Genomic DNA, 24,335 nt, shown 5'->3' on the forward strand with positions numbered 1-24,335 from the left:
AGAGGAGTAGGAGTGCAATGAGCAATAGCTTTGGGTGGGATTCACTTGGGTGTTAGTGCTTTAAAAAATCAGATCTCTTCAGTGCTCTTGGTTGTGGCTCCAGGCAGATCTGTAGAAGGGTTTGTTGAGTCGTCTTTAGCTTATCAGAGTTCCTTGATAATTACCCTCCATTCTGTGTATTGCCCACCAAGCATTCAGTGAACTGATACTGACATGGTTTTCCCCCCAAGGATTTAATTTTCTGCAAGGCATTGGTAAACATGAGATACATCATTTTAATGATGGGTAATATTGAGTGCTTCCAAACCAGTTCAATCCCTTTAATAATGGGTAATATTGAGTGCTTCCAAACCAGTTCAATCCTTTTAATAATGGGTAATATTGAGTGCTTCCAAACCAGTTCCAGAGTGCTTCCTTTGAGCATAGCACTGTGTGCCCATCCATAATATATATTGGTTGTCAAATCGTGCACCGAAATATGGGGGAGGGGCGGTGGTGTATTTTACTCCCTTCTAGTCATTCACTTTCTAGCTTTCTTCAAAAACTGCTCCAGCGAGGATGAGTTTTGTCTCCCCCAAACCTCCTTCAATGTATACACCACCAGCAGCAGGTATCCTAATGCAGATGCACGTTGTTTGTTAAACGTCAGTTGTTTTTCTTCATCACAAAACTGAAAATTCATCCCGTGGTTAATGCACATCTCACCAAGCTTGCTGCATGTTGGTAGAATGCAAGCCTTATAAATATGTATAACATAGGTTTTGGTAAACATTGGCTAGGCAGTTCCTACCTGGTTTTTCAGCTGGGCACTCAGTTTATTAAACTTTTTTACAAGACATCTTCATGACTTGATCTTTGCTCTTCCCAAAGTAGATTTCTCTGGTAGGCCGCCTTCTCTTTAAACCGTCTTATTTATTTATTTATTTATTTTTTGCACTTATAATGCGCACAGATACCCACAAAGGGTTTCCCAGCGACTAAGAAACATCAATACAGATTGTGGAAGCATTCATTGAAAGTAGCAAATGACATTCCCAGGGATTTTGTCTTCAGTAAAGTTCCAAGGCATTGAGATAGATGTAATCCTTGTTTTTTTTCTTAATTTTTTATGTCTTCATTTTAGCAATGGACCGGTTCCCGCTCTTTGCAAGATGTTCCACTAATATCTCCTTCAAATGTATTGATTGATTTTTATATATATTTCTCCACCATTCAAGGCATGCTGACCGGCCCGCCATTTCCAATGTCTGCCCGACTATCACTGTTATTGAGTGGGGACCACTTCCATCTTTCTGCAGCTCTCCCGGATTCTCTTTTGTACTGAACAATTAAGCATTGTTGTTAGTGGTGCACTTTGCATCTGTCAATACTTCTTTAATGTTCTTGGCTGCATCACATCTTTAACCATTACCCTGTATCCTAATTCTTCCATTACACTTGTTCGTTATGATATCTATTAAACTAGAGTGCATCGATGAGGTCTATTATATTGCTTACTTGTGAATTTCTTATTTTGAATCTATTTTTATTTAGTGTTTGATGATAAAATAAACACTCCTTTATTATGCAATTAAGCCACCAGTCACCTCTTCCCATCGAAGCATTTGTTCTTAGTTAATTTGTAAGCCTTATAAGTTTCCTTCTGTTGTGAATACTAATTTAAGTATTGCTTCAACAATTAAGTGTTTCCTTTTTTTTGTGGTTTTTATGCAATTACATTTTTCTTTCATTCTCAGTTTCAACCCTACCTCTGCGTCTCTTCATTTCACTCCAATACACAACAGGCAGTTGTTTTCTATTTTGTACAGCAGCTTGCAACAGTACAAGTTTTTCTCATTCACAGAAGGGCTAAAGCATAGACAGCAAAAGTTCAACATTCTCTCAAACACTAAAGAGTTGCAGCGATCCCTCCTGCCCTAGGTCATGAGCCCCCTATCTACCTAGCCTGTACTCTCATAGTCACACCTACGTCACACGCTGCACACGCGTAAAGTCTGTTCACCTGCACCGGGTAGAGCAAGTAGGGCATGCCAGTGAGCATCTAAGGGTTTCTGCAGGATGCAACAGATTATAGGGCAGTTGCAGATGTTTCATTTTCTAGAAGTGGTGCTGAATGAGCCAGGACAGTAACAATTGTACAGTCATGTAGTGTCTTTGATTATTGACATCTGAGTGCACCTCATCTTTTATGAATACCTTCCCTGTTTTCCTCTGCCTTTTAGTAGACCTAGATTACAGTTTACCTGTTGCTGTGATTCTTAGCACAATCTGAATGCTCGCCTTTTTTAGGTCTCGGCCTGATCCAGCGCATGCTGGTCTCGGCCGAGACATTTAGTAGGCCTCTGAGAAATGCTACTTTGCCGGCGATCAGCTTGCTAGAACACGCACAAGAGCGAGCGCATGCGCGTTATAGCATACTGATCTCCGGCAAGGTAGCACTTGCGGTGACACGCGTGCACACCACGCGCGTCACCACTCGCGCTTTTTAATTTATTTCATATCGCGGCCACCAATGCTTGTTCATATAGCGCTTTAAGTCGCCCTTAGATTGTAGGTGCTGCAAATAGTAAGATTTTACAGTTAAAAAAGTGCAATATTACTGCACACATCGACCGTAGAAGGACAGGAGGCTTTGAGCCTACTAGGATTCGAACGTGTGCCGTGCAGATTACAGCAGATGTCAGCGGCGAGCTTGAAAATCACCAAGACTCCACCTCTCATTCTGCAATTTTTTTAATTAACACAGAGTGCATGGCTTTTACGTGGAGAAGGCGCATCTTATGCAGACTTAAGTGAATGAACGAAACTAGATGATGGCTGTACTCTGGAATAATACTATTGAGTGGGAAGAGACATTGCTTCAGCTTAAAGGAAAGCAAAGGGATATTGCAATCTAAACCCAAAATCCATATTGGAATTTAATAGTTTAAATTCTTAGAACATGTTGCAGACTCAAATAGAGTTTATTGTTTACACCTCACACAACCTCAGTCAGATATCGATGTATTTTTATTTTTATTTTTGCACCATCTCGATAATCTTGTCAGACCTGGTTCAGCCTTTCATCCTTGCGAGCTCGCGAAGAGGGTACCTAGCGTTCTATGGAATTTCAAGAGCGCGTTATCTGTGCGCACCCTGAGACAAGGCAGTTGGTGCTGGGCGCTACGAACTTGTTTATAAAATCAATCTCTTGTTTCCAAAGACGATGTGTTTGTGTAGGTGTGTGGCAGTATGGGGGTCACGAGGATTCACAATGGGGCTGGCTATTCACTTTTTAAAAAAATGGCTTTAATGAAGTAAAGTTTGATTATTTTTGTGCAGGCAACCGAGGGGTTTATTTTCTTCCAATTAAGTGTTTTGAGTTTGTACTGGAGAAAACACTCAGACACCGTTTTTCAGAGGCCGGCTGGCCTAAGTGGCAATCTGGCACTGCCAAAAGGGATGGTCTGACAGATCAGTGTGTGAGCTTTTTTGGGATGCCTGTGGGTCTGGTTTGTAGCTTGGAGGTATGGTATTTACAGGTGGTGTCTCTTATATTCAGGCAATCTCGCAAAACGCGCAGTAAGGTGGCTTGCGGCGCTGCCCTGCCCCAAAGGCCATACAGACGGACCCTAATTTGTGCTTGGAAGGTCAAGAATGCCAGGATTCCAATAATGGGCTACTAATTAGCTATCTGATTGGTGAATGGGGGCCATTTGTACATTGTTGCCTGGGTTTTATGTTAGAGTCCGACCATGTTTTTTTTTTTATTGAACATCTGCACACAATTTTAATGTTTGATTTTTATTTTAAAGGACATTTTAATACTCCGTGTTTTATGACATGCACAGCGGTTAAAAACTATGCTGGCCATGTAAGAGGTGCAGACTGCATCTTTTTCGGGGTTCCAGGCGCAGACCCACCAGTCTTCCTCTCTGGCGGGTTCGGACCCTCCGGGCCTAGGGCTGCCAGCTGGCCAACAACTCTGTGTCACACGAGGAGGCTACTTAATGAAGCGGCCAGAGCACAAAACATCTAGCCGGCTTCTAAGCGCTACGGGTATTCTTAAATAGTTATTTGTCTGGGAGACTCATTGGAAGCGCTCTAAAATGATCCAGATGTTACAAGTGGCGTTTCAGAGGGTGATCCGTGAAACAGCAATAGAAACAAGTCCAACGTAGCACTCAGTGTTTGATTTAAAGCGCACATACTGCCAGGCTGTGAACGTGTGCCCACACGTGTGTGTAAAGGTATACGTCATGGCCTGCAGGAGTGCTCAGTGGAATAAACGCTCGCAGCTGAGACTTGCGACAGAGTGGTGGTCGCGCGTCTAGCCTTCTATTTGCTTAGGTTAGGAAATAAAGCTTCTTAACATTGGTCATAATAACAGCTATCCAAGAGCATAAATACTGCAGATGTTTGGTATAAAACCCCTCATAAAAATAATATATTTTGACACAATGGCAGATTTCTACACATTTGTTTCCACCTGCCCACAAACTGATCCACCATTGCACCTGAGCAGACAAAAGAGCGCGAGCCGGGGTGCAACGTTGGCAGCGTACAAATGGGACTGCAATAACGCATATCTTCCTGTGTTTTTATTTACATAGACCCTAGGGGTATTGTACAACTAGAAAGCAGTTTTTAACTTGTACTTTGTTGATATACATATTTGCTGGTGGCTTTCCGTTTGTATGTAATGATTTTGATATTGAACATTTCTGGCACGCTGTGAAAAGTGCAGAGCCCCAGATATTTTTAAGGAATCCACCGTCTGCACTGCCGAATGCAAGGTTGTCAAATACCAAAATGGTCTTGTTTTTCCTGTTATTTATCCTTTTATTGGCATTCGTGTAAATTATTTTTCATCCCAACATTCCACCTGTCTTCCTATCTCTCCACCTTCTTCCTCTCCTGTCTAATTTTCTGAGGGTAAAAAATAAGCCCATCCCACACAACAAGCATTGGCATAGCCAATAGGTCTCACCTTTGGGACCTTATAAGTAATTAGTTATGGAGTACAAAATCCTTGGTGCAACAACATCAACTGTTGCATGGCTAAACACTTATAAGGTCCCAAAGGCGGGACCTATTGGCTATGCCAATGCTTGTTCATGTTATGTAATGTTATGTTAATTTAGTCTTTTATAGCGCACGGCTACTCCGATAGAGTGTCCCGGCGCTTTTATTGACAGCCAGAAACAGACAAACACAACACAGTGAAACAAAAACAGAGCAGTAGGAATAAAAACAGACCCAGCAAAAGAAAAAAGAGCACACTAAAGGGCAAAGAGCCATGTTTTGAGGCTCTTCCTAAAAGTCAGTAAATTAGATGTGCTGCGCAATGCCACGGGCAAAGTATTCCAAAGCTGTGGTGCCCGCAACCTAAAAGAGCGCCCTCCAATGCGGACCTTTTTTGCTCCAGGAACCACAGCAAGGAACAATGATTCAGATTTCCGAGATCGGGCCAGATGGTAAAAGGCAAGCCTCCTTTGGAGATATTTAGCTCCCGAGGCATAAAGAGCCTTGTGAGCCAAGGTCAAGGCCTTAAACACTATCCGCTTCCGGATAGGCAGCCAGTGGAGTGACTGCAAAAGGCCAGAGATTCTGGCTCACCTGTGAAGGCCAAAAATGGCCCTCGTGGCCGTGTTCTGGACCACCTGCAGACGTTGCAGGAGATACTACGGCAGGCCAAGATGTAGTACGTTGGAATAGTCTAATCTTGAACCAATTAAGGCCTGCACCGTAGTCTTCCTATGATCTTCTGAGAGCAGAGGGAGAAACTTCCGGAGCATTCTGAGGAGGCCAAAACAGGTTCCCGTGAGAGCAAGGATCTGAGATCTTCACGTCAGCCCATTATCAATCTTAATTCCCAAATTCTTTGCTAGCTGGGACGAGCGCGCTGGAGGAAACATATTAGCAGGCCACCATTCATGCCAATCTGGGTCAAATGGACAGCCGAAGCAGAGTACCTCAGATTTATCTGAGTTGCACTTGAGGCTGTTAAGCTGGAACCATTTGAAAACAGCCCCAAGGCACTCACGGATACTCTCTCCATCAAAATCTTCTCCTTTCCTGCACCCTGTTTCGAGTGCTATAATTTTATTTTCCCCTTTGCTTTGTTACCTCTCCAGTTGTTCTTGATAGGCCACTTATGACACGCAGTCGGAGATTAAGTACAGGGGGCTGCTTTAGGGCTTGGTGAACTAGAGGACCCTAATCACACGCATCTATCTCGCCATCCAATCCAGCCCTAAGCATGAAGGGAGTGGTACACAATTTCTTATTCAACCTCCTCCTCTTTCCAAGCTGGGTAGACCCACCCGCTCCAGGGGTGCCTTTAGCTTCCAGGCCAGCTCCTCTCAAGCTTATACCTCTCCTTGTTTTCGTTTTAGCCATACCTCTATCACATCGTAAATACATTTCCCTTTCAACTTAGTGTTTTTACAAAAGGAGCCAGATAGTAATCTACATTAACATAAACTTTATCATACAAAGAGTCACAGGCCGATACTATAGGCCTGCCTGGTGGATTTAACCGCATTATGAATCTTTGGTAAGAAATATATTGTAGGCATCCAAGGGTATTCATTCTTGATAAATGCCACTATTTCAAATATCATTAAAAGTAGCTGTCATCTGAGTGATCAGATAGTTTGCCAATTTTTATAGTTTATCTTATTTAGGAGTTTGACTCCCTGCTTCTTTCACATAATCATATTAATTTAGGAGAACAATATTGCCCCTGTTATCAGCTGGTTTGAGGATGATCAAATCATTATCCATTTAGGTTTCAAGTGCTTTGCGTTGTTTTATGGTCAGATTCTCTTGTTTACCAGGATGTCTTTGTATTTTTAACTTGTCAATATGTGTCAGGACTACAGTAAAGAAAGTTCCAAGATCAGCCATATTTTTAAAAAAGATTAGCACTTAATCTTGACCGATTCAGATGAAAACAAAAGTGGTTAACGAATTACAACTTGGGTTGCCTAACAGTTGCAAAGCTTGCAAAATTGGAGTCCGTATGAAAACAGTCTTGGATGGAAAGAGAGAACCCAGCGATAAAAATCAAACACAAAATTACTTGCAGCACACAGTTTTAGGTTTCGCCTATTATCATTCGCTTGCGAATGTAATAGGCGAAAATTCAAGTGCTCTATCGACTCGTCAAATCACTGCGGTTTTTCCACAGTGCTTGTGAGTCACGTGACCACAAAAGCGGGTCACGTGACCACACAAGCACGCGCATCTCCCTAATCCGCCTGCCACACTTCTCCTCCCCTCGCTCGCATTCCCGCCCCCCACCAGGCTCTCCCGCCCCCATCCGTCTTCCCTCCGCGCATCTCCCTAATCCGCCTGCCACACTTCTCCTCCCCTCGCTCGCATTCCCACCCCGCCACCAGGCTCTCCCGCCCCCATCCGGCTTCCCTCCGGCCATTTGCCAGCATACTCTCCAAGCGCATCGCGCTTTCGCACACAGGCATTAACTCCCACGAGCAGAAGGCAGCTATAGAGCGACGTCTGACATCCATCAATGAGGCCTGGCTGCATTCTTGCTGGTGTTATCTTATCTCGAGTGGTTGCTTGTCACTGTAATTCACTTTCGAAAGTGCACACACACCGGCACAGCGTGAAGGATGCATGGTGGTATGACAGCCACTCTAATAGATGTTGTTTCAACCGCAGCGCTTGCGTTCATTGAAAAAGGAATTCCAGGGCTCAGTGTGGATATGAACATTACGTACATGAATGCAGCTAAAATTGGAGACTCTGTGTTGATCACTGCTCAGATTTGGAAGCAAGGAAGAAGCCTCGCCTTTGCCACAGTAGATGTCACGGACAAAGCTACAGGGAAATTGATAGCACAGGGAAGACACACAAAGCACATTGGGAAGTAATGGCAAGCACATTTCTAATTTCAATTTGAAGAAAGCTTGCTTACCCTTTCACATAAACCTTGAAAGATCCACACGTGTGGCGTTATTGTTTTTTTCCTATTATCTCGGACTGGTTTAGATCTTTTTTCACATTTTTATGTTGTTTCTGTGTGAGATGCTTCCATTCTTAAAGTGAGAGTACATCAGAAATGCTTTGAAGCTAATTTCAACTATGTGGATGTTAACTCCTTCCCTATGGCCATCCCCCTCTGTCATTGTGCTGGAAAAAAACACATTCCCTCCTCTAACCAAACACTTAAGACTGGACAAAATGGACATTGCATGGTATGAAGTGTTTATTTCTTTCAGTTAATTAAAACCTTTGCAAAAGATTAAAAGAAAATAAGAATAATAAACAAGCACTGGCGTTGCCAATAGGTTTCGCATTTGGAAAGTTGGAGCTATTGGTTTTGTAAATGACATTTTATATTTATATATTGTTACTGACAATGCCAATAACGATATATAAATATAAAATGTCATTTACAAAACCAATAGCTCCAACTTTCCAAATGCAACACCTATTGGCAACGTCAGTGCTTGTTTAGTTTATGTAATTGAATGTGCTTGTGGCCTCAAATACATGGGAAGCACCACGTGTGGGCTCTAAAAGAGGACATTGGAACACATCAGAGCAGTCAAAAACAAAGACTGACATTTGCAATTGCAAAACATCAGATTCAATGTCATGACAATGACTGGCATACACTGAGGTAGAATGGTATAGATATGATACCAAACCATGAACTTGGAGGAAATCAGACTTGCGCTGTGCTCAGACTACAATCCAAATGTAGCATTAGATTAGAAATTTAAGACCGCATTTGGATTGAACAATGAAGAGGAACTTTATGTACACCTATAATGAAAATTGTGACAATGTGAAAACTGTTCTTAAGGTCCAAGGATTGAAAAGTGGACATTAATGAGTAATAATGGTATTATTTCAGTCTAGATAGAGCTTGTATTATATAAAACGGATTATTATGATGCAGAATCCAGTAATGAATGTTACACTGCTGAGTAACTAATCAAAATCTTGCTGACTAATTTGACTACCATTTCAGCATTAGACCTGCTGAGAAATTAAACAGTACTATACTTAAATAACCGATAATAAGTTGGAGAGCACTTTGTTAACTAGGTACGATATCTGAAAGATACTGTTATCAGCTTGTAACATAATCACTCCTTGATGAAATGGAACAGGAAATCACTGGGATTCGGCTAGGAAGCAAAAGTGCTGTACTTTTCACTGATTGTTATATATTTGACAGCAATTAATGGTAACCAGTGATCTTGACAATGACTATTTTCACCATCTCAGGCGGTCTGAGGGGACTATAATTGATTGTTTGCAACGACTTTGGGTAACTATCATGACAGGATATGATGATGGTACTATTCCAAGACCTGCATCAATTGAGTGATCGTGAAGGTTTTTGTGGCAATTGACTAAAAATGCTCATACTGTATTTTTGTTTGAACTTTAATTGCATGACTACATATCCTACAACGCCTCCTAATGGATAGGACGGGCTGTTTGTACATAAGTAAAAATTAACAAAGGATTCACCAACTGTGAGAAAGACCGGCAAGGTCGATACGCGTTGATACAATTGTCTTAATCGGATTAATGATTTTTTGATAATACAGGCCACGGAGTACTGCATTTCTGTTTGTTGTGAATAACTTTGGGGAAGATGGTCGGTCTCTGCACTGCACCAGCTGGAGAGCAGGGCAATTTTCTACACGACCACATTGTTGATCATATATACACATATATATTTACATATTAATTTATTTTTGGGAGCTTTCATGTAAAAGTTCTTTCTGGGGTTGTAGTCGTGGTGCAGCCAACTGCAACACTGGATTAAGAATTTAAAACAGTGAAGTGTATTGAATAAGGGTTGGAAAAGTTCTGTGGATGGGACAATGATATTTGGTAATTTTGAATTTTGCAAAAGCTCTGCAGACGTCAATCTGCGTAACTCTATTGAGGGGACTGACCTGCCTTTATCTACTTGTTTCTGCCCTTGTGGACATGTTAAATGTCCACTAAGGTTCCCATTGGTTGAACCTTTGTAATGATGGTAATGCAGAATAGACCACAGGTTTAGGGTATTGCAGCAAAGTCGATTTCAAACGTGGCTTTACAGTCTGCACACTTTACTTGGACGTTTAGTGTTTGAGTTGATTAAGGGTTTCAGTTGATTAAGCTTTCAGTGGCTTGAAGGTTTCCATTGATTTGGGTTTCTCTACTCACGTTGTGTATTTTGGAAGCTGCCCCGGTTTAGTCGCTCTGTGCAGTTTTTAGGTTTTGCCTGGCGAAAGCTGCACTTTCTGCGCAGCTTTTTCGCGCAGGCGAAAACCTGATGAGAACAGTAGTGTGGCTTTGGTTCGGCCCTCGTCATTGATTGGCTGGCTCCGTAAATGGAGCCTTGCCATTGGACGAGGGGCCTGTCCGTCAATGCCGGACCAGACACGGGGGCGTTCCCGAGATTCTTTGGCTTTTGCCGACGTCACGCGACGCCGGGAACGCCCCCGTGTCTGGTCCGGCATTGCCGGCACTTCTGCGTCTCTCCTGCCCCGTGACTGGCCGGCCGGCCAATCCTAGCGCGGCCGGCCGGAAGTGCCCGCCCCCCGCAGCCCGGGGGAAGAAGGAAGACGGCAAGCAGTATGGCGGCGCCCGCGGGGCTCCCGTGGCCTGGAGGGAACCCCGGGAGATGCGGAGGACGTTGCCGGTCTCCCATGCCGAAGAGGGAGACCGGAGAAGTGCTGCCGTCGCAAGGTGCAGGTGAGTCGATTTGTGCTCCCGTCCCCGTTCCCGCCCCCCTCCCGCTGGTGACCGTGCTTTCCTGTTGTCTCAGCCAGGCCCGCTCCCCGCAGACTCCCCTCCCCCTGGTCTCCGTTGTTCCCACCCCCTCTCCTGCTCGCAGCGTCTCCCCTCCCCGTTCCCGCCCCCCTCCCGCTGGTGACCGTGCTTTCCTGTTGTCACCCACGGATGGCCGAAGAGCCCTGGTGAGACACTTGCCCTGGACATGGGACACTCTGTATCTCTGATTCGAACATGGTAGACACACCGACAGGAGAAGAGCCAGAGCCCAGCATAGCTTCAATGACACACACACACACGTGGCGCGAGACAGCCTGGGACCCCCTGCAGCACAGACCATGGGAGACACACTGACCAGAGGACAGCCACCGATCCCTGCATAAAGTCACTACAGCCACTCCCCGAGTGAGGTGCAGCCAGTGAGTGGCTGTGCCAGGCCCCAGCCCCGCCAGCCTACCTGAACTTCGGGCACAGTGAAGACTTCGGCGTCCGTGGCGCAGGCCACCAGGGTGCGGGCGTCGACGTCCATGGTGCGGGCGGGCATCCCTCCTGCCCTCTGCAGGGGTCGAGGTGAAAGTAACCGCTGGAGGAGACCTGTCCAGACACAGCCACTCCGGTGCGGGGGTTGGAGCGTGCGGTAACCTCGGACGCAGGCCGCTCACTCCCAGGCCTGGCCGGCGGCACAGCCCTGCCCTACGCCAAGGTCTGTGAGAGGTATCTTCAGACGGGTGTCTGGAGAGGGGTGCGGTAATTACAGACCTCAGCCTTGAGGCCGGTGTGCGATAACTTCAGATGCAGCCGTATGCACACAACCCTGGCAGGGTGCACACTTCACAGCGCCCCTGGAGGATGGAGACCGGTGTGCATGAACTTCAGATGCAGCCGAATGCACACAGCCCTAGCATGGTGCACAGCGCCCCTTGGAGGATGGAGATCGGTGTGCGGTAACTTCAGACCGGTGTGCGGAGGACAGTGTGCGGTGATGTCAACACCGGCCAGATGCACAGTCCCCTTCCCTTGCACGGTGCGGCAACTTCAGACCGGTGCGTGGTGGTCGGTGTGCGGTAACATCAGTTGCAGCTGCATACACACAGCACAGCTCTGGCAGGGAGCACAGCCACTCTCTGGAGTATGCAGATCGCTGTGCGGTAACTTCAGATCTGTGTGATGCGGTCGGTATGCGGTAACGTCACTCGCAGTCTGTGCACGCACCTCCTTGGCCGGCTGCACAGTCCCCCCTTCCGTGAGTTGACGTCGGTGTGCGGTAACTTCAGGCGCAGCACGTTCACACATAGCCCCCCTGCGGTGCGTGGAAGTCGGTGAGCGGTAACATCAGACCGGTGCGGTGTGCGGAGAGGTGAGCTGTAACTTCAGACCGCTGCGTGGAGGTCGGTGTGCGGTATCATACGGTGCGGGGAGGTCGGTGTGCTTAGGTAGCAGGCCCGGTTCTAGCAGGGGGGCCGGGTGGGCCAGGCCCACCCAACCATGACCTTTGGCCCACCCAATCATGGAAGAAGAGGCCATGGAGAAGGCACCTGGTAAGTGCTTCATCAATCTCGATGTCAGAATGTCGAAATGTTGTTTCATGGTCTTTAAAACTGAAATTGGGTTGGGGTTAGAGGTGTGCGAGGAAACCAATGAACAGGGAGAGCCGAGATCAGGCTCTGGCTTGGCTCTCAGAGCCATGCACAATCCGAGCCCTGAAAATGTTTGCTTTGTAAAATATATAACAAACATCACGTAAAATCTGATACACTTTTTAAAAATGTTATGAGACTGTATTTCTTTGACTTAAGTATGTCACAATATAGCGCTGCACTAAGACACATTTTTTAAAAGTGATGTTTTTTAAACATGAGCTTAGAGTCAGTCATTCCTGCCCCATCCTCACACTGGTGACAGTGCTATTAGTGAACTAACAGGCAAGACAGTTCTCACGTGGACCCTGTATGTGGCCTTGATTATTATATACCAACATTAGTCTATTAAATGAAACGCAATAGCTTTTGTATAGTTAGTTTTCTAATTCATGAATTTGAATGTGCTTTTATGTGCAAATGTGAAAAAAATTGAGTTTTGGTGAAATAAAATTTTTGCCCAAGCTCACACAATTTAAGTGGAGGTGCTGCAATTTATCCAGGTTTTATGTTTTCACTTTGTACAAATCAGCCGCTTAATGGCTATTTGTCTCTCCTTCATATGTTATTGATTTGTTTTTACCACCCAGTTTTTCTGAGATTTTTATATAGTGTGAGATATTGAAGCGTTCACATGAACACCATTTATATTATACAAGGTCACATTCATTTATTTTAGGCATTTGAGATTTGCACAGGATTTTGAGCCAACACCATGACTCAAACCTAGCTTGTTCAGTTCCAAAGTTGGAAGCTCTTGCTGTAACGCCACCCCCTGATGAGATTGAGGGTAGCATGCAAAAGGTACATAATAGCTCAGTTCATTATGGGCTCGAATTTCCAACAGGAAGCAGGCTTCAGGATCAAGCCTGGATGAAGCTTTCAGTGCCTGTCTTCCTAGTGCGAAATGTCAAGGCGCAGGTGTGGTAACAGCTACCTCCTTAACCTGAAACTGCTATTACAATCTTCATGGAATCTTGGTGCTGGTGCAAAAGCCTAGCCTGCTGGAAATTATACAAGTTGAGCTGTTGGGCATAGACCTCAGCTGCTACTCTAAAATAACACTCTAGATGCTCTTTATGCCGGTTTGGAAGAAGATATGATGTAAAACTTGGGATTACAATTGACAAAAATTGGACGTACATTGGCCCACCCAAACAAACCATTGGCCCATCCAGATCAAAATTCCTGGAACCGGGCCTGTTAGGTAGAGCTGCGTGCGGTAACTTCAGACGCACCTCACACGCAGCCCCGGCGAGCTGCAGTGCCCCCTCCGCCCGCCCTGCAGCCTCACACGGTCCTCTCCCGCCTCACACGGCCGATGACGACAGCGCGGGCCCGGCGGACGCGAATCCATTCTCCCCGCGCCCTCTTATCTCCGGGCGCTGCGGCGGAACATGATTATGAGCTAAATTTGAACTGGGAGCGGATCGATGCACCCCCGTGTGCGCCGCCGGGCCTGACGCACGCATGTGTGGGGGGGCGCTGTGTGTGTGTGTGGGGGGGCTCTCTGTGGGTGTTTGTGTGTGGCATTTGCGAGAGATTAAGCTATTGGCATTGTAAATGACAATGCCATTTATTTATGTTAAAAAAAACATAAATAAAAATAATGTCAAGAGCAATGCCAATAGCTCTAACTTTAACAAAGGCAAAACCATTGCATTGTAAATGCTTGTTAATGTGTTAATTAGCAGCACAGCCCTCTTTTTAATCTTGTACCATTAACAAATCCCGTCGGAAAACTATTTCTAAAATAAGAAAACGCACTGATATGACCTCCTCTCACGGGTGCATGGGAAAACAAATATTTAGATAAGATTTGTTAAGAAAAGTTCAGCATTCCTGTGCTTGCGCTAATTTATTTTCCCTGATCTCTCTGGGAATTCTTTCGGAGCCGGATGATCGGATACAGTTGCTTCTCTTCTGTGACTGACACTAGTTTACAGTGAGTTATTCTCTGGGATCCTTTCCAGATGTTGGTGTTTTTTGTGCTTGACCATTTATGGGCACTCCTGATCCTGCAATCTACCAACGAAAACAAAGTTCTCAAGTAGACTTGGGACATGTTTCTAATATTTGTCCCTCACATCTGTACCCGATGGAGACTGGCTTAGTCATGATGCAGCAGTATCATTCCGCTGAACGCAATCCAATCCCTGTGGCATGCAATAATTTTCATGTATAGATGCAGCTAAATTCCTGTAAAAACAGAATAACTTATTTTGCTTGTGTCAGGGGGGGCAACTAAGTATTTTTCGAAATGTTTTATTTTTCCTAAGGTTTTGTTTGTAAGTAATGCTCAAGTTTCAGTAAACCTGAGGCTATTGGGAAGATTTATTTCTCATGGTGTAGATATGTTATTTAAAATCGCAGTATAGAAACTAAATTGAGTTAAAATTATCTCACAAGGCTTTAAGTTACAGTGCATCGATACTTGAAAACAAATCTGTGTTTTTTTTACATGAGTACTCTAGCCTGGTCAATAACCTTTCAACTCGAATTTAGTAAACGGCTAAATAGGTTGCAGCTACAAAAATAAAACTATCGAACTAAAAGAGGAGTGAAATCAACAGTTGCATCCTGATTACTCAAAAGTCAATGAAAACAATGTATAATATATGTACATCCAGGGCCTTTCCTTCAATGTGTGTGTGTGTGTGTGTGTGTGTGCGTGTATGTGTGCGTAAATGTGTATGTACATATACAAATAATGTTTGGCACTTAGAAAAGGCAAGACTGCTGTATGGAGTAATATTATAAAAACAAGTAATTTGTTTACAGTTCCTATACACATGTTGTTCTTCAATGCTTGCAGAAGGTAGGGAGGGCAAGGCACTGAGGTGCTGAATGGATATGTGGTCAGAAGAAACTAAATTGCCTGAGATACTATCCGTCATAACTTGTAGAGACAAAGGTAAGAAGAGAGTACCCTACTGGGTGGGCCATTGAGTGGAGTGAGTCATCCACTCAGTGCCTGCGATCTGGCTGGGGGGTTGGCCAGCTAAGATTATTCAGCTAATACGAATGCTCCCGGATAACGTGAAAGCAGACTGCACACTTTTTCGTAATGTGGTCTAATGGTCAACATTGGTTCACCAAACAGCATTGTTTGTTGGTGGACAGATCCTCTTGTATCAGTGAGAGACCCCTTGGCTCCAATGATGCATGCCTGTTGTAGGTGACAAAGTGGCTCAGGCTATGGAATAGCTTTTAAATAATCAACTAAATATGATTAGGTTTGGAGTTAAAAAATGCTTTGTTTTTTTTTCATTGAGGTCGGAGTGACAGTCATGCAAAGTGCATGCGGCCCAAGTAAAACTTGATTACCTCCTTTAATGCATGACTTGGGGACAGTAAATGGGGTGTTCACCATAATCGGGACCACATGTGGACAGGACAGGGGCAGCATTTAAAACTACAGAATTTTGTAGAAAATGATCATGTAGAAAATAATCCCATCCAGCAAAACATGTTGAATGAAGAAAAGTGTTAGCCAGTGTTTAGCTGTTGTCAGGTACTTGAAAAATCGAGTAATTTCATGACTCGGGAACTAAAAAGGTGCGTCTGTTCCAGGAATCCTACAGGTTGATTAATTATGCTGTTGGTTCATTTCCAGCAATGCTGTTTTGCTTGTTTTGACTTGTACTTGTTACTTCAAAAATGCAAAATCGCCTACTACTCCGCTAAGTGTAGAAACAAAAAGAATGCGGATGGTTGCAGGAAAGGCAAAATGGTTCCACAGGTTGGATTCAACAGTTAGTTATTCTCCCCTCAAGAGACAGAGACTTCTGGAATGCTATCTGACAGGTTGCTGAATGCATACAATACATCTGCTTCACAACTGCGTTACCTGATAAACTGCTATCTGACAGGTTGCTGAATGCATACAATACATCTGCTTCACAACTGCGTTACCTGATAAACTTCACCCAGACTAGCTACTGAGAACTCGAGGCAGATTATGTATTTTGTGAGGAATTCTTGAATTTACCTCTTGGCTTTGAACAAGCTCCTTATTTGTTACAGTGAATTCCATGCATTATCAGCTTTGTATGTTTAGGAAATGAACCCTTGATTATTTTCTTTAAGGTTGAACAGTCGAAGGTTTTGGTCAAAGAAGGAGGTGTACAGTTACTGCTTACCATAGTTGATACACCAGGATTTGGAGATGCGGTGGACAATAGCAATTGGTAAGTCATGTACCCATTAGTGTGATGCTTTTTGTAAAACGTCTTTCTGTAATTGTGAATTTGGAGTAATATGTGCCTAACTGTCAATGGTGTTGAAGCCTGCACCTCAGAGTTTCCAGTGGCATTTCTGTAAGAGGCTTGCTGAGTGATGTTTGATTTTTATTAAGAATTGGTGTGGTCACAGCATAAACACCTTTAACGCAATGTGAATTGTTTATGAAATGTTTTTTTCCTTTATTGCAATAGGGATTGTTTTGAAACTGTGTCGAAATCTGCTATGGAGAAGCTGATGTTGATGTGGTACAACAAATAAACCATTAATGTTAGTTTTTTCGTGTATAAAAACAGTAACTGGTTTATAGACCTGCAGTCCATTTTTATGCCTAGCTGAATGTCTTTATTTTGCTGTTTCCACCCCCCCAAACTGTTAGTCTTTGTCAAATAAAATGTTCATACCAAAAGTCAGCCAATTAGTTCTGCGTTCACTTTGATACTTTATCTCTCTGAAATAGAATGGGACATTTACCTTTTATTGTCTTCTGTGCGGAAAGCTATTTATTATATGTTGTGGTTGTGAGACCTCACAGAGTAATAAACTCACTACCTGTACTGGGTGCAGTCAGATTTGTTTAAAAAAAAACGTATCTTAACACTAGGTAGCTGTGGCTCTGAGTAGGCAGACTATCAAAGGGGCAAGTGTAAAGAGTTAAGAAGTACTAAAAGAATTGCATAACATAGAAACAAAACTCAATAAAAATCCAACACCAATTTATAAAGAGAGGTTATTTTTTATGTTCAAAATTACACCTCAATGACAAACATCCACTGAAGGGTTCCAGAGAGAATAATTTTTAAATGAACAATAAAGCACTGCTTTTTTCAATCAATGCAATAAATCATTGCAACGGACTGTGAACACCGTCAAACTTTGGCAAGATTTTATAAAATTGTAAATTACTACTCAGGCCTGCTTTGGGCGACAAATTCTGGCTGGGAGCATGTTTCCTGGGGCTAGTCCTCGATCCGCGGTCACTGCGGGCTAACTTTGGCTGGAGAGGTTGATGTTTCTCCAAGTAAGCTTGAAGTACAGTCAAAAGCCTGTTGCCACTGGTCTACCTGACTCCAGTTACAGCAAAACCAGCTATTCCCTTTAACTGGGGATAACTGCGCTCCAATGACTCTTGTGGGTCCAGCAGACTCTCTTGCACCTTTTGACTCGATCTCATGGGTTGCACTACAGCAATCAGGCGTTCTTGGGTGCCCACTCGCCAAGGTAGACTACTCCAGCTTTTGTGCCCCTGTAGCTGTAAGAGGAAGTTAACCAACTTACTCTTGGAGTTAGCTCTTCTGTCCGAGGCTGGGGGGGGTGGGGGTGGGGGGTGGGGGTTGGGGCGAGATTTCCTTGAGCAGTGCACTGCAGGCACAGTCCTTTCTGCAAGCTCAAGGAGCAGCAAGTGCAGTTCATTCTTGGTGTAATCTTTATTTACTGGGTCCAGGGAACAGCAGGCCAGACATTATTTGGTCTACTCATCAGTACAGACGAGATCTGACAATCTGAGGTCTGGGTATCAGGGTTGCCACCTTACTGCCCAGTTAGTGCGCTCGGAGGATGATGCAGCTACTAGCCTTTAGGCTAATAAGCCGCCTCCGGATTTCACAGTTTACAGGAAGCTATCCCAGAATACACTGTTCTGCCCACTCCCAAGATGGCATAACCCCTCTCTTTGTGTGTGCAGCTCCCTAGCCCATACCAGCGGTGGGACTACCCGGGGCTTCATGTCCATGGAAAAACCTTTTTTACAACAGCTTCCCTCTCTCTTTGACGCCAAGCTGTCTGCACGAACAAAAGAGGACCCCCTTAGTGTGTGTCCACCATTTGCCCTTCAAAGGCCTTTTGGGCTCACACCTTCTTTGGCCTTCCTTCCACCACCTCTCCCAATGGCAGGCCCTCTGTTCCTTCCTGAGGGTAGTTCACCGACCCACCCCCCCAAACCTCCACAGAACGGCAAAAGGCTGTCTAGTAGCCAGCAACCATAAACGCTGACTGGGAAACTTTGGGCAACAAAGTGGCTCCATACTAAAGGAAAAAGCAACAGTTGATGGACAGCATGCATAACAATGTCATGCATTCACCCTGGTACAGAGAGCTGGGCCTAAATCAATCGCATTTTTGCTCACCATGCCATTCCAGTTTGAACCCAGCCATATGCAAATCAGTCTTGACCCTGTGTCCCATGGGAACAGTCCAGCCCGAACTGCTAAGCCAGGTCCTCCCTGGACTCGAAACAAGCATCCTAGAACCGGTTTCGGGCTTTCAGCCCTCATCAACCAGGATAGCTTGATTCCAGTGGCATGGAGAGCACGGAACTCGCACCTGAGCATACCCGTCCCACTCGGGGTGAAAAATACAAAAACAGTTGATGGACAGAATGCAGAACAATGTCATACGTTCACCACAGTACAGAGATCTGGGCCTAAATCCATAGTTTGTTTGCTCACTTTGCCTCTGGATTCAAGATAGCCTGGCTGATGAGTGTTATGAACCCGAAACCGGTCCCAGGATGCTTGTTTCCGGTCCAGTGAAGACATGGCTTGGCAGTTCGGGCTGGACTGTTCCCATGAGGCACAGGGTCGGACTGATTTGCCTATGGCCATGTCCTAACTGATGTGGTGGAGTCAGCTAAAGAATGATGATGGATTAAACCCAGATCAGTTGACTGGGGGTGAGGGTTTGATTTGCTCCAACGCTCTGTCCATCATCCCCCTTTGGTATAGCTACATACTAAAGGAGACACTTGTGTAGAAGTTAGGATAAACTCTAGTTTAAGGTAAGTATTCTTTTGATATCTTGAAGTATCCTATTTAGTAGTCGCAGTCAAACGTTAACATTGCTGAGTTGTCAGCGTGTAAATCTGTACTCACCAATGGGGCTACTCAGTTTTCCACAGTACAAATGACAATTTGTATTTTAATTTCAGGATAAGTATAGTTAAAACTACATGTCCAGCTTTTTAATAGAAGGCACCCTGCCTTTACGGCTCAGTAGGTCTCTATTAGCGGTGACTGATAAACAGAGGATTGGGCTTTGCCATTACTTTGAAAGGTAAAGTCGGCTTAGCAGTTTCAAATGCTCTGCCAGCGAGCAGTGACAAGTCATACTTTGCTTAGTCGCACTCGTACTGGCACAATAAGTGCTGCAGTACAAAAGAGACACTTCAACTTAAAGGCCCTGGTACCCTACCATATACTAGGGGCTTATAAGTAAGTTAACTATGCCGATTGTGGATGAACCAATCGGACATATACCTTTTACGGGTCAGAGCACTGGTGCAGAGTTCTGTTTAGCAGGCATCTGTGCGCCTTCAGAGTTGAAAACCCAGCCGCATGAGTCCAAAAATCTGGGGGTGATAATGCAAAAGAGGCAATTCCTTACTTCCATAAATTACTTTTTGGTAAGAGATGGGGAGTAAAGGCTTGTTTAAAATACAGACATAATTTTACCAAAAGATGGGACTGCAATGTGTTAACAGCTTAGGTCTAGCCCCATCTTATTTTGTGTTCTACTATATAGAACATTTAGGCCCAAAAGGTCTATAATAATAAATAAAGTGAGGAGGATAGATTATTTTATTTCATTTCTAAAGCGCTACAGCTACCCAACAAAGGGTTTCCCGGCGCTGATGATTCAGTGCATTGAGACAGTCAGGTTTTTAGATGTTAAACAGCCAAGTTTTTAAGGCTTTCCTGAATTTCAGGTGATTAGTTTCCTGCCTAAGGGTCAATGGAAGAGTGTTCCAGAGGGAGGGTCCAAGGTATGAAAAAGATTTGCCGCCCATTCTCGCCAGCCTGATTTTAGGGATCACAAATTGGTTGGCTGTAGCTGAACGAAGGGTGCGGGATGGACGGTAGGGCTAAACAAGGTTTTGTAGATATTTGGGTGCCTTGTTGGTTAAAATCCTGTGCATAAGACATAAGGATTTAAATTTTACCCGATTCTCGATTTTTAGCCAGTGCAATTCGCGGATATATTTGGTGGTAGGTGTGGAGATGGGGATTTTCCACAACAATCTTGCGGCGGCATTTTGCACCGTCTGTAGTCGTCGGGTAATGGCCTTGTTGGCCCCTAGATAAAGCACGTTGGCGTAATCGAGCCTGGAGGTTATCAAAGCATTGATGACCGATTTTTGGGTATGTTTGGGCAACATCCAACAGATTTTCTTCAACCACTTTAGAATCGCTAAGCAAGTGGATGATGTCTTAGTAGCTTGCTGATTAAGACTTAATGATTCATCAATGATGACTCCGAGATTGCGGGCTGATTTGACTGGGATCGGGGGTGTACCCATCACATCAGGCCAGTGCTGGGGTCCCCAGAGTTCTTTGTTTTTGCCCAAAACAAGTAACTCTGTTTTCTCGCCATTAAGTTTGAGAACATTTTTTCTCATCCACTCTGCGATGTTAGTGAGGCCAATTTTTAGTGACGAGATGTTGTTGGGATCCGAAGATGATAAAGAGAAAATAAGCTGGGAATCGTCAGCATACGAGAACATGAGTAGACCAGACTTTTCTATCATTTTGGCCAGTGGACTCATGTAAACATTGAAAAGCAGTGGGCTCAATATAGAGCCCTGCGGAACTCCATGTTTAAGGGTCATAGTATCAGAGCATGCTGATTGGGAAAAAACTTGGAAGGTGCGTTGTTCTAGCAGAGATTTAATCCAGTTGCAAGCGGCGCCCCTGATACCGGTGGCGTGAAGGGTGTGCTCAAGTACAACATGTGACACAGTATCAAATGCTGCACTGAGATCCAGTAACAGCAAGGCAACCGTTTCTCCGCGGTCCAACAGTCGACGGATATTCTCAGTTACGCCCAACAGAGTCGTTTCCGTAGAGAAACCTGTGCGGAATCCTGACTGATGAAGAGGTAGTAGATCATGGGTGGTAATGAAATCAGTGAGGACTCTGTGAACATGCTTTTCCAATATCTTTGCAAAGGTAGGCAGCAAAGAGATAGGCCTAAAGTTGGATGGCAAGTTGGGATCAGTTCCAGCTTTTTTCAGTTAAGGGTGGATCATTGCATGTTTCCACTCTTTTGGTACGATTTCTTCCTGTAGTGATTTATTAAGAAGGTTGGTAATTGTCTCTAGGGTTTTATCATTGAATTTTTTCAGGATATAACACGGTAGTGGATCATTTGGTGAGCCTGATTTGATGGCATTCAAAAGTTTTCGAACCAGGTCTAAGTCAAGCAACGGCCATTTATCTAGAATGGCTGGAGATGTTACATCATGTGGGGATATATGGGAGGACAGTTCTGTTTCCATGGGAGTGATGGGGACTGAAGTATTAATTTCAAGGCCAATATTAATAGAAGGTGGAGTTGCTCTGGACTTGGCAATTTCCTTTGTAGTTTGTTCTATACCCTGATAGATCTTGTCGACTTTTTCTACAAAAAAAGTTGCAAGAGCGTCACATTGTGATTTGTTTAGATCTGGGGGAGATTGTAATGTGAGGGAACCAGCTAGTTCTCTTACAGTTTTAAAAAGTGCTTTGGACTGGCATAGGGCTTCAGTAATTATCGTGCAGGCATATTCAGCTTTAGTTTTGGCACAGAGCATCTGATAATTTGAGAGTTTACTTTTATAGGCCAATTTGGACTCAGGACAGTAGGATTTCCGCCAATGACGTTCTGCAGTTTTGCATATACTTTTTTCTTGTTTCAAGGTCTCAGTGAACCATGGAGCAGGGGGACGATGGGAGTTTTGTTTTAATTTAGTTTTGGGCAAAATGGAGTCAATGGCGTCTAGAAGCCAAGTTTGGACTGATGTAGAAAACTCTTGTACTGTAGATTTTGTACAAGGGAGATGACCCTCGAGAAGGGAGTTAAGTTTTTCTAGATCAAGCTTTTTCCATTTCCTGATTAGTTGTGTAGGAGTTGATGTTCTCACCCCATTAGAGTTTTTTACAAGAAGGGAAAATTTAATCAGGAAGTGGTCAGACCAAGGCACTGGAATGGCCGTGGGTTTAGATATGTCATTAAGGTTGGAGAGGATAGGATCCAACAAATGACCGGCTCTATGTGTAGGGCCAGAGTTCTTTAAGGTCAGGTTAAGGGATGCAAGATCCGTTTTAAAATCGTTCACTATTGGGCAATCATCTTTCTCCAAATGGAGATTCATTTCTCCTAGAATAGTGAAGCTGGCCATTTTCATAATTAGGGGTCCAAGAAGTTCTACAAGATGAGATATCCATTTAGAGCCAGTTCCCGGTGGCCTATAAATGAGTGCTCCCGAGAAAGTAAAGTTCGGTGTGAGTGAAAGTTTAAAAATTGCGCCTTCACAACCCTCACATGGGAGTTTGTTGAATTCGCAGTTATAGCGTTTTTTAAAAATAATTGCTATTCCTCCTCCTGATGGTTTTTCTCGATCAAGTCTGACAATTGCATAAGTTTCAGGGAGTGCCATAGCTACGTCAGGTCCAGAGCTGTCTTGAAGCCATGTTTCAGTTAAAAAAACAGCATCGGGAACCTCGTCCAGGAGTAAATTGAAGACTTCAGTTCTATGCTTAGGTAGTGAGCGACAATTAATGCTAAGGAATAGAAACTGTTCTGAAGATATCTTATTATTGTTTGTAGGGTTTCTAACCTGTAAGGCTTTAATTTGTACATGGTTAGTGGATAAGTGACGGCATTAGCATGTAGTTTTCTTTAAATAAGGATCTATTGTCCTGCAAGCAGGATGCCGAGAGGGTCGAAGGGTTAGTAAACATTCCGAGGAGTATTTTAGGCGTAAGTGATTGATCGTGTCACTTTGTGCCTCCGTTATAGGGGGGCATGTAACTAAATCCCTGGTACCTGAAGGAAGAGGTGCCATGGTGCTTGGTGCGTCCGAGGCGCGGACGAGCGCAGACGGGCTGACTCTGGCGTGACTCCGGCGCTGGCGAGGCGCGTCCACTGTACGCGTCCGCTGTCGCGGAGGATATCCGTATCCTTTTATAGGAAAGGCTAGAGCGCTCAACCAGCTCCGCCTCTCACTAAGATGTCTGCCGTGAGGAAACGCTACCCTTCTGCTCGGTAAACGGCCCTAAAATCGGCTGTTACTGGCGGAAAGTGCGCGGGGAGTAGTTTGCAGGGGTGGGGTAAGTGCTAAAGTAATTCTGAAGTGATTTACGCAATTCGTGAATTTTTAAAAATCAGCGTCTAAAAATGCAGCTCGTGTTAAAATGCAAAGCGTTTGTAATCAGCGACAATTGCACACACAGCCAAAGTCATACAGTAAGCACAACAGTTGAATTCTACCTCCCGGCTCAAGCCTCAGGAGGGGTCCAAGATTATAGCAGGTAGCACCAGTGTCAGCGCATAGAATCTCGCAACTGAAATCCCTGGCCTCCTTTTGTAGGAAAGGCTAGAGCGCTCAACCAGCTCCGCCTCCCACTAAGATGTCTGCCGTGAGGAAACGCTACCCTTCTGCTCGGTAAACGGCCCTAAAATCGGCTGTTACTGGCGGAAAGTGCGCGGGGAGTAGTTTGCAGGGGTGGGGTAAGTGCTAAAGTAATTCTGAAGTGATTTACGCAATTCGTGAATTTTTAAAAATCGGCGTCTAAAAATGCAGCTCGTGTTAAAATGCAAAGCGTTTGTAATCAGCGACAATTGCACGCACAGCCAAAGTCATACAGTAAGCACAACAGTTGAATTCTACCTCCCGGCTCAAGCCTCAGGAGAGGTCCAAGATTATAGCAGGTAGCACCAGTGTCA

The 24,335-nt window shown here is 44.4% G+C and overlaps 1 protein-coding gene across 6 annotated transcripts in view; it reads left to right on the forward strand.

Moving 5' to 3' along the window:
• The window catches only part of SEPTIN7 (septin 7), a 508,515-nt gene that overhangs the window by 229,577 nt on the left and 254,603 nt on the right, over positions 1–24,335 (forward strand). For all 6 annotated transcript variants that reach the window (XM_086964822.1, XM_086964825.1, XM_086964824.1 and 3 more), the window contains exon 4: positions 16,482–16,582. In XM_086964822.1, coding sequence (XP_086820948.1) covers positions 16,482–16,582 — 101 coding nt within the window. The remainder of the gene's footprint in view (positions 1–16,481; positions 16,583–24,335) is intronic.

The sequence above is a fragment of the Lissotriton vulgaris genome, chromosome 4_1, assembly GCF_964263255.1.
Source record: "Lissotriton vulgaris chromosome 4_1, aLisVul1.2, whole genome shotgun sequence".
Taxonomy (NCBI): domain Eukaryota; kingdom Metazoa; phylum Chordata; class Amphibia; order Caudata; family Salamandridae; genus Lissotriton; species Lissotriton vulgaris.